Here is a 10,394-nt window from a genome sequence, read left to right as displayed (position 1 = left end):
AAGACATGTAGGTTGTTCAGTTCCATTCGTTACCATAGACTTCTATAGACGGAGCATTAGCTACGACTCTGGGCAAGAGGGGTCTGATATTCGGGGCGCGGGAGGACTCATCTGACATCGACTCTTTCCGGTGAGATTCGGTAATATTCGGTTCACATTTCCAATACGTGTGCACACGTATATACGGCGCGTTGCTTGTGTGCGAGCGTGCGCGCGCGCGTGGCCGAACGGATCATCCCCACTCCAAGTTGGAGAGGATGATTGGAGGGGACGTGTGCACACGTATTGGAAATGTGAACCGAATATTACCGAATCTCACCGGAAAGAGTCGAAGTCAGACGAGTGATCCCCTTACCGCGATTATCAGTTACCCCTCGTACAAAGGCTCCGTCTATAGAAGTCTATGTTCGTTACCCAACACATTCATGAGCATCTACTTCTATAGCTATAGATATTTGAGTCGTTACTTTCGCCCCGCGTTACTTTTGACCCTGCTTTACCCTACACTGAAAAAAAAATTTATTAATATCAAAAAAATTATACTTGATTTAAAAAAAGCATTTATTTCAATACTCCTAACCAAATATTTGTTTAAAGGAAATAAATATATTTCATTGATTTAAAAAAATATTCTTTAATTTCGAAAAATTATAAACTTAAAGAAAAAACCTAGCAGTTTAATCTCAAAAAAGAAAATTTGAAATTAAAAAACATTTACTTCAATAAAAAAAATTTTATTAAACTTAAAAAAAGGATGTTTAGAATTTACAAAATGTGCAATTTAAATTAAACAAATATTTTTTAAAAGTAAAAAAATTTATTTTTGAAAGTGTTATATTCAAATAAATCATTTATTTGATTATTTATATTTAAATAAATCATTTATTTGATTATTTATATTTAAATAAATCATTTATTTGAATATAACACTTTTAAAAATAAATTTTTCTCTAAGTTTATAATTTTTCGAAATTAAAGTGTCCGTGTGCGCACAGACACGGTCGCTCGCTTGTGTGCGTCATCCCCTCCCTATGCGACCGTGCTACCAAAGGCCACTCTCGGACCATGGTGGAAATAACAAGGTGAAGCATTACGCATAATGGCGGCAGCTTTGACGGTTAAACCAATCAGAAGACGACCCATTTTGTAGGCGCCCACTTTATATTATGAAACATATTATTAAACACATGAAGTAATATGATATCTCAACATTAATTATATTTACTACTTATTGCATATGTAGCTTTGTTCACTTCTTTTTCATGCAATATTTAAAGAAAGGACGTAAACATCAAACGACGTGATGGATGACAGGCGCTGATGGAAGCAGCCATATTACTTTCCTTGCAAAATGGGTCGCGCGATGATTGGCTTACAAAATTGAACGAGTGCGCAGCATCGGGAATGCTTCACCTTGTTATTTCCACCATGTCTCGGACAGCACTGGTCATATCGGCTCGCCTCTTATACTAATACGAGATGATTTTTACTTACGAGAAAGGCTAACGCGCTGTCGCCACGTCGCGTCGCGGCAGTGAGTGGTACTAGTACTATATTGAATAAATGATTTATTTTAATTTAAAAAATAGTTTATTTGCCTTTTACTTATGTTTAAAACAAACAAATATTTATTTAAATAAAATTTTTATATTTAAAGAAATTAATTTATTTATGTTAAAGATATCACTTTTCATGTTACGTTTAAAATTAAAAAAATATTTTTTTAAATCAAAATACTCATGATGTTAAAAAATTATATTATATATTTAAGAACATTTTTTTGAATTTGAAAAACGTTTTCTTGAATCTACAAATATTTCTTTAAATTTAGGAAACCAAATTCAAAGAAATATATTTTCTTGATTTTAGTAAATTTTTTTCTCAGTGTACAGTCATAAGTGTTAATTGTTGATATCTAACATATGTTTATGGCAAAGTGTGGAATTACTATTTTTCATTGTAAGGTTGATATAATTTTATTACAATGTTTCCGAGGGTACACATTTTGTTATAATATTTACTATCACTTTTATTGCAATGCTGTCCTACATTTTTGTACTATTTGGGAGTCGTGTGTGCGTGCGCGCGCGCGCGCGTGTATGTGAAATTTTACCTCTGATAGTGAGTCAATATTTGCTGAACCTCAATATGGAGAAAGCAAAAAAAACGTCAATATAACGAAAGGAAAATCCCGAATTTCTCTTTATACCAGGTGTACAAGTTTAAAATGTCGTTTTTCTTCCAAGAGATGGCACACAAAGCCTGTTCATTTTTGTGTCGAACCCAAAGTGATATTTTGTAGCTATGACAGCTCGCTAATAAACGCGATATTCGTTTGTTTGTTTACAGGTTAGTAGCATACTTCTTTTCGGTAGTAAACATGTCGGAGTTTGAGGCCAATAAAGAGCATTTGCGGCACGTGCTGATTTTCTTGTTCAATCAAAAGAAAAAAAGCATCGGAAAGTCATCGAATTCTTGTGGAAACTTACGGCGAGCTTACTCTAACCGCCAAGACTTGTGAACGCTGGTTTCAACGATTCAAAAGTGGCGATTTTAATGTCATTGACAAAGAACGCGAAAATCGACCAAAAAAGTTTGAAGATGTCCAATTGCAAGCACTGTTGGATGCAGACGATGCACAGACACAAAAAATGATGGCAGAGCAATTAAATGTCACTCAGCAAGCCGTTTCCGATCGCCTGAGAGCCATGGGAAAGATACAAAAGGTTGGAAAATGGGTTCCACACGAACTGAGCGAACGACAGATGGAAAAACGAAAAACTGTGTGCGAAATGCTGCTTCAACGCCACGAAAGAAAGAGATTTTTGCATCGGGTTGTGACGCGATGAAAAATGGATTTATTTTAATAATCCCAAACGCAGAAAATCATGGGTAACACCAGGACAACCATCAACATCGAGTGTAAGACCAGATCGCTTCGGGAAGAAGACAACGCTGTGTGTGTACGGTGGGATCAGAAGGGTGTCGTGTACCACGAGCTTCTCAAGCCTGGTGAAATAGTTAATACCAACCGCTACCGGCAGCAAATGATCAATTTGAACCATGCGTTGATCGAAAAACGGCCAGAATGGGCTAGAAGACATGGCAAAGTCATTTTGCAGCATGACAACCCTCCTGCACATTTGGCCAAACTGGTCAAAGACACCATTTCCGCCCTTGGTTGGGAACTCTTACCCCACCCGCCGTATTCACCGGACTTGGCTCCTTCAGATTATCATTTGTTTTCATCGATGGGACACGCACTGGCTGAGCAGCATTTCACAACATTTGATGAAGTTGAACAATGGCTTGATGAATGGATGTTGATGAAGGACGAAACTTTCTTTTGGAATGGCATTCATAAATTGCCTGAAAGATGATCAAAATGTATAGAAAACGATGGCCGATATTTTGAATAAAAAATCTTTCGCCATTATTTGTAAATTATTGTGTATATTTAATGAAAAAACGATATTTTTAACTTGTACACCTGATACGTTATATGTCTGTATAATGCAAAGCATATATATTTTGTTAGCCGCACATGACAAGTGCGTCTCGCGTATGTTTCGTGCAGTTTAATTATATAAACCTCTTACAATGCGTAGGAATGTATTTAAGGCCCGGTTTCATCAAACGTCGCTTAACTTTTATCTTAGTTTAATTCACGTTTGTCTCTTTCTAAAAGTAACTTTCAAAAAGTAACAATTGGAAAGAAAGAACGAACGAATTAAGCTAAGCTTGAAGTTAAACGATGTTGGTAAAACCGGGTCTAAGTGGTATAATAGATAAAAAGCATTCCTACGTATAAGTTCCTATTCCCTTGTTTATTAAAAAAAATTAGCGTTAGTGTCATTTTTTATAAATTCGCGCACATAAATATTAAAACAAATATATACTTATTACTAATTATTCATCACCGATTATTGTTTCAGATATTTGACTCTATCTATAAATGTATATTTGCATAAATTGTGGAACCGAGTGCAAAGAGCTTTTTAGGAGATACTGCCCTAGTGTCCTGAAAATTTTAAAATGTGTAAGTTAAATGTAAACCCATGTGCTTACACCGTGCATTATACACAATTTTGCGTTTATTTTAGGAGAAATGTGGATTGCTAGCTGACAAGTACATCGAATTCGATCCTGTTATAGTCTTCGTAGACCTGATTCTGATAGAAAAACCAGCTTACAGACATCTTTTATACAATAGTAATTTTAAGTCTTATTGGAAAATAGGTATAATATTGTGGCTAACTGAATCATTCAGGGCCTGGTCTTTCTGCGACATAAAGGAGACGGAACTGACTGCGTCGGAAGTGAATTTAGTTAATAACGACGCATTACAAGATCAATGCAATTTTTACAATTTGCTGATACACACAGCACTCGCCTTTACAGCGTTTATTTGTACAGTTATTGTAGTAACTGAATTGAAATGGTTCATTATTGGGAGGAAACCATACAAATACAGCACAAGAGATCTAAGTCACGCTCTAATTGTCGGAGGTTGCGGTAAATTACTGGCATTTCTGGGAATAGTGTGGCGGCACATAGCCTCGGGTCCGTACTACCTTCTTATTCAAGGATACACCATTTTATGTCTCTTAACTGCGTACTCAGGTAAGAATTAAATCCATTCAACAACATACACTTACATAAGACATTCATAGTTTTATTGCAACTTCAAAATTCACATTCTATTTATAATTTATCTTTGATCAATTATTTAATAGTACATATATCTATTTATAATTTATCTTTGATCAATGTTTAATAGTACATATATCTTGGTATTTTTTTTTCTATCGCAGTTGTCTGCAAGAGCGGAAGGGGAGGATCTTTGATTGGATTAATTGCTGGATTTTTACTGTATGGTTACATATGTACTTCCATTTCTACATTGCACCTAAATATTCCCAATATCACACTAACATGACACAAAATACCTGATAAAACCACACAGTTTTTGATATTTAAGCATCTTTAACGGGAAGAACACTCCAACCTAATACTAGTCTATCGAAACCACAAGAAAATAAATTACATACACTGTTATCTTCTAACCAAGCGACAGAGCACACCATTCTACGATGACCCTGTAAATGTAAATGTATCATTTTTTTTTAAATAAGCTGTACTTGTAATATATGTACATATATAAAACAATCAAAGAATAAACGTGATCGCTTTATTTATGCACATTAGAATTACGATAAAATATGAAATAGCAAATATATGAATATTTGAGTTTATTATATCTTATATAATAATGCTTCAATATTCAAGATCATTTATAATAAAATTGTATGACTCTTTATAGTCTCAACAATCTCAAATTCTCCTTTTACTCGTCATTACAGACAATATATATGAGTAACGATTAATTTAGTCGACTAGCTAATTAAAAAGATTCCATAATAATAAAAAGTATGTAATGCTTCCTTACTTGTCTACTGGTTCTAGGTAACCTTGCCAAACGTTGACCACTCAGATCAAATAAACGTATTTGTCTATTGTCATGTGGTATTGCCACTGTCCCGGTACTAGAAACTGATAGTCTATTAGCAGCACTATCCCCACGTATTGTCGCTAATGGACTACGTATGTTACGCAATTCCCATACTTTTACGCTTCTGTCATCCGAGCCGGATACAATTTTGTCTTCTCTCGTAAAGACTGCGGACGTCACAGTTCTGTAAGGGACGAAATGCATCAACGTTATTATATTTAACGTTGTGTGAAGAATAGAGACAAACCGAAATATTAATTACAAAGAAAACCGGCTAATTTCAGATACACGTACTCTGTATGACCTTGAAACACCGACACCGAGTGTATCGGTTCTCGAAAGTCCCACAATCGGAATGTATTGTCTCTGCTGGACGTAACGCACAACTTCTGCGTATGATGCGTCGACACGTGGGTCAATTCTTGATCGTGTCCGCATAGCGTGTGTATAATCTCGCCGGTTTCTGTGTCGTACAAGTTCGCCGTTCTGTCCCAAGAAGCTGTGACCAACTGTTCAGCACCAGAGAGCCAATCCGCAGCCATTACAACGTTTGTATGACCTAGAAGCTCGCGTATCGGCGTCCTTAGAGTTGGAGGATCGTCTTGCTCGTCGTTATTACTGATATTATTAACGGCGGATCGTTCCAAACTGACTACCGACATTTCTTCCAACGACGGTACTCTTTTCGGCATGTCCCAATCAACGGCTGCCTGCCATACGTGAGCGGAGCAATCGCCACTCGCCGATAGAGCCAGTTCTCTATTTGGATGAAATCGAACAGAGTTGACGGATCCACTGTGACCGATGTATTGTAACAGACACCGACTGTTATCTATTGCCCATATACGCGCTGTGTGATCGGCAGAGGCAGTTGCTACGATGGGTTGACCCGATCTGCCCACAGACACCTCCCACACACCATCTCGATGACCTACGTACTCTCTTTGCATGGTGCAAGTCATAGACGGGGTTTTAAAGCTCGATACTATCTTACTAGTCTGTGCTTTTAACTTGTGAGAAGTTTTAATCTTTTGCGCCGAGTTCGCACCCATTGCTAAAAAGATAGAGATTATTACAATCCGAGAAAACGGAATATCAATACTGAAAAAGTATTGTTACTAAATTTTAAAAAATTATTACCATATACTAACTATGTTATCTTTTGTATCATTCTTATAAAATCTCCTGGAATACATAGAGGAATAGATGGAAAGTATAGTGTTACAAAATTATATAATAGAGATTATAAAACAGGATGCATGTGCTCGAGTACTTGAAAAGATTGATAATACTACGGAATTGAATAAAAAACACATAAAAGTTAACTTAATAACAAATGAAAATAATTTCCAATATAGTTTAACGAATATTCTATATCTGTAAGTCTTCTGAGTGTTGTAATATTCGGTGCGTGTAAACTATCTTTTTTCCTTCAACTTCTTGTGTAATATATAAATTAAAGTGCATGTAACACTGACATTAATATCAAGGTAAGTCTTACATTTCTGCTTAGACAGATTTTTTGTTTCCGGATAATCTGTGAGGTCTCCAGGAGGCAAGCTGCGCTCACCCGACCCATAACACTCTCTCTCAAGTCTGTCATTTAAGATGTCAATTTTCTCTTGCACTACAACGTGAGAAATGTAACAGCTTCAATATGCACATCGAATTGTAGCGAAGTAAGCGAAGCGGGGATACTCACGCCCAAGATTTTCTGTGTATAACATTTCAAATTCTTTTTCAATTTGTTGAAAGAGATCATACAAACGGCATCGCAGGGCCGGTGGGATAGGATTATTGTCCTCTAACTCGGAACGGAAGGTGACATAGTGCAACGCAGTCGGTTGCAGCGGGGTCGAGCCGCTCTGGCTCTGTTGCGACTGTAATTCTGTGTCAGTGCTACTTTGTACACGAGGTATGGAGATCCTCTTTGCCTTGCTGCTGGATTTACTTCCAGCTGTGGCTGGTGGTTCGCCGGGCATGACTCGTCACTTAACAAAAATGACACAAACGGCAGACAAGTCTCAGCATGTCTCAGTGATTTGTCCCCGTGGCACACATCGCCGATCACTCTGACTTTAATGCAGGACTGCGGCCTGCATTACTGATCAAGCTTGCTGTACACAACCTGTCAACAGAATATATCAATTACAAGCGGCGAAAGTCAAACGTCGGACCTAGGGTTTGGCGAGTGCAATGTCGGACAGAGCCCACACAGCACAGAAAGATTGCAGGAAGATTGCAGAAATGTTACATTGCAAGATTGCAATATTGCGCAACATTGCAGCAACGTTGAAATGTCCGCCCTCAGACAGATTATAGCAATGTTGCGGTGCAATATTTTTGGAATAATTTGTTGTTGTACATAAGCAGAGAATTTACTAATTATATATGCATCCAGGTCTTTTTCAATACACAGCAAGCTATTGTGAAGAAACCTAAGGAGATTATGTCGCTTCGCAATAGATGTAGATTGTGAGCAACACCGCACTGATCAAGTACTTAATAATTCGCGCATTACTGGTATCAACGAAAATAACATTATAAAATTCTCGTAATTAGAAACATTTTTTAAATAGAAAATATAGTATTTTTATTATTTTTGAAACATTGCTGCAATATTGCTATCGAAAGTTTGCAATTTTATATCCCTGCAATGTCTGCAAGATTGCACTGCAATCTGCAAGATTGCAACGTTTCTGCAATGTAACTGCAATCATCTGTGCTGTATGGGAGCTGTGGACAAAATGTAGTGATACGTTAAAAGACACCTCGTCCGAGTTCGAGGCTAATAATCTATGGGCGCGCGACAGATATTTAAGACGTGATCGGGCCACATAAAACAATGGGACACTAAGATCGCCTTATCGAAAACGTTTCTCGTGATCGAACCTTAGCAGGTACATTACCATTTTGCAGGTACGATCTCAAACATTGATCCTGTCTCACGTCGCGCTTCTCCGAGCGATACCATTACGTTGACTGCACCCGAGATCACCGCTGGTTTTCTCAGAAAAGAATGTGTCTTCGATGATACGCGAGATTATCGTTTACCGAAGTCTATTTCTTCGAGATGGGAGATAGCTTAGCTATTTCAAGCAGCAAGATAATTAAGCTCGAATGACACGTAGCTTATTTACGATCCTGTCGCTGATCGTCGCGCGTTCTTTCCACGTCAGAGCAGTTATCGACTGAAAATTCGTGTCCGCAGAATCTTGCATTTATTTTCGGTACGTCGTGGCACGTCTTCCCTCTCCTCATCGATACCGAGCACCATGTTTATTGCGTTCTACACGCGCAGTGAATTGATGTATGTAGATAAATGCGGAGAACCGCGCGCATCACCACCAGCTCGCGGCGGCGACTGCGACTCGCTACTCGCGTCGCGACCAATCGCAATTAGAGCGTAGCAAATCGCAATCGTATGTACAAGGTCTGGGGCTCGATATTCGCTCATACTTGACGCCGACTGAATGTATTTTTAAATAATTTCTATATGCAATCGTTTGTATTTCGTATGTAGACGTTTCTAGTGCAATTAGAAAGGTTTGTGAGTCATTCGTTTGTTTGTAATTAATTAATTATTTTTCCACCGTATACTTAGCGCAATAGATAAATTAGATAAAATTTTTATATGAAATCGTTGGTATTTCGCATGAAGACGTTTGTAGTACAATTAAAAAGGTTTGTGAGTGATCCAGATAATTTTAATTAAATGCACCATTCAGCACTCAGGATTCCTAGTAATTTAGTAAATCGCAGCAGCGGGCTTAATTTGCTGCTGCTGCATGCTGCGTATGAAAAGGCACCTATATGTGGCTATGTTGTTGAAGTCCCGGAACGTGACAAGCAATTCTTATGTCTTAAATCATTCAGTATCATAGATAGGAAATCAATTAAATTTTGAATCCGGCTACCTTCCATTTAATAAATATTTAATTAAAATTATCTGGATCACTCACAAACCTTTTTAATTGCACTACAAACGTCTTCATACGAAATACCAACGATTTCATATAAAAATTTTATCTAATTTATCTATTGCGCTAAGTATACGGTGGAAAAATAATTAATTAATTACAAACAAACGAATGACTCACAAACCTTTCTAATTGCACTAGAAACGTCTACATACGAAATACAAACGATTGCATATAGAAATTATTTAAAAATACATTCAGTCGGCGTCAATTTAAGTATGAGCGAATGGGCTCGATTCTTCAATTCATTCGTAAAGCCTCCGCTACAATGATTCTCGGTTCTGTCTACAATGGCCGTAGTCGTAAGAATAATCGACTGCGATTGGTCAATTCTTATCGAGCGACTACGACTACGACCATTGTAGACAGAACCGAGCGAATCATTGTAGCGGAGGCTTTAAGCCTCGTCTACATAGAAGTCGTAAAGTCGTAGTCGTAAAAATAGTCGACTATGATTGGTCAATTTTTATGTGTCTGACTGAATTGACCAATCGCAGTCGACTATTCTTACGACTACGACTTTACGTCTTCTATGTAGACGAGGCTTAAGGCTGGGTCTACATTGGATGTCGTAAGTCGTGTCGGAAGAAATTGACCAATCACAGTTCATTATTCTCGTTACGGTCGAAGAATAATGAACTGTGATTAGTCAATTTCTTCCGACACGACTTACGACATCCAATGTAGACCCAGCCTTACTGTTTCGCTAGGCTATTTGAAATTTCAAGGATTGGATTTCCGAGAATTTCGAACTTCAAATCGTAAAAATCGCAAATCTCGAAAACTGACAAAGTATCAGGAGAACATGATCAGCAAAGAGATGGCACTATCTAAAATTCCAAGAATTGGATTTCCGAGAATTTCATTCTTCAAAACGCCAAAATCGAAAATCGCAAAACTGG

The 10,394-nt window shown here is 37.5% G+C and overlaps 2 protein-coding genes across 7 annotated transcripts in view; one reads left to right on the top strand and one right to left on the bottom strand.

Annotated features, from left to right (window-relative positions):
* Positions 1 to 4,956, top strand: part of LOC105557641 (protein ARV1) — a 19,875-nt gene extending 14,919 nt beyond the window's left edge. For 4 of the 6 annotated variants that reach the window (XM_012004941.1, XM_012004939.1, XM_012004938.1 and 1 more), the window contains 3 exons: positions 3,936 to 4,039; positions 4,104 to 4,623; positions 4,815 to 4,956. In XM_012004941.1, the coding sequence (XP_011860331.1) occupies positions 3,956 to 4,039; positions 4,104 to 4,623; positions 4,815 to 4,939 (729 nt within the window). In that variant the 5' untranslated portion in view covers positions 3,936 to 3,955 and the 3' untranslated portion in view covers positions 4,940 to 4,956. Of the gene's footprint in view, positions 1 to 2,121; positions 2,350 to 3,408; positions 3,563 to 3,935; positions 4,040 to 4,103; positions 4,624 to 4,814 lie in introns of those variants that run through there. The other 2 variants (XM_012004940.1, XM_012004942.1) reach the window with 2 other exon arrangements.
* LOC105557642 (WD repeat-containing protein 37) lies at positions 4,655 to 8,850 on the bottom strand. Its single transcript, XM_012004943.1, has 6 exons — positions 8,422 to 8,850; positions 7,215 to 7,640; positions 7,014 to 7,139; positions 5,807 to 6,566; positions 5,450 to 5,696; positions 4,655 to 5,099 (listed from the first exon to the last, which is right to left on the bottom strand). The coding sequence occupies exons 2-6, from the start codon at positions 7,492 to 7,494 to the stop codon at positions 4,977 to 4,979; spliced, it is 1,536 nt and encodes a 511-aa protein (XP_011860333.1). The 5' UTR covers positions 7,495 to 7,640; positions 8,422 to 8,850; the 3' UTR covers positions 4,655 to 4,976.
* Positions 8,851 to 10,394: the final 1,544 nt, after the last annotated feature.

This window comes from Vollenhovia emeryi, unplaced genomic scaffold (assembly GCF_000949405.1).
Source record: "Vollenhovia emeryi isolate VEMERY1.0 unplaced genomic scaffold, V.emery_V1.0 DF939438.1, whole genome shotgun sequence".
NCBI classification, from domain to species: domain Eukaryota; kingdom Metazoa; phylum Arthropoda; class Insecta; order Hymenoptera; family Formicidae; genus Vollenhovia; species Vollenhovia emeryi.
The sequence above is the reverse complement of the archived record's forward strand: the minus strand, read 5'-3'. Positions and strand labels throughout refer to the sequence as shown.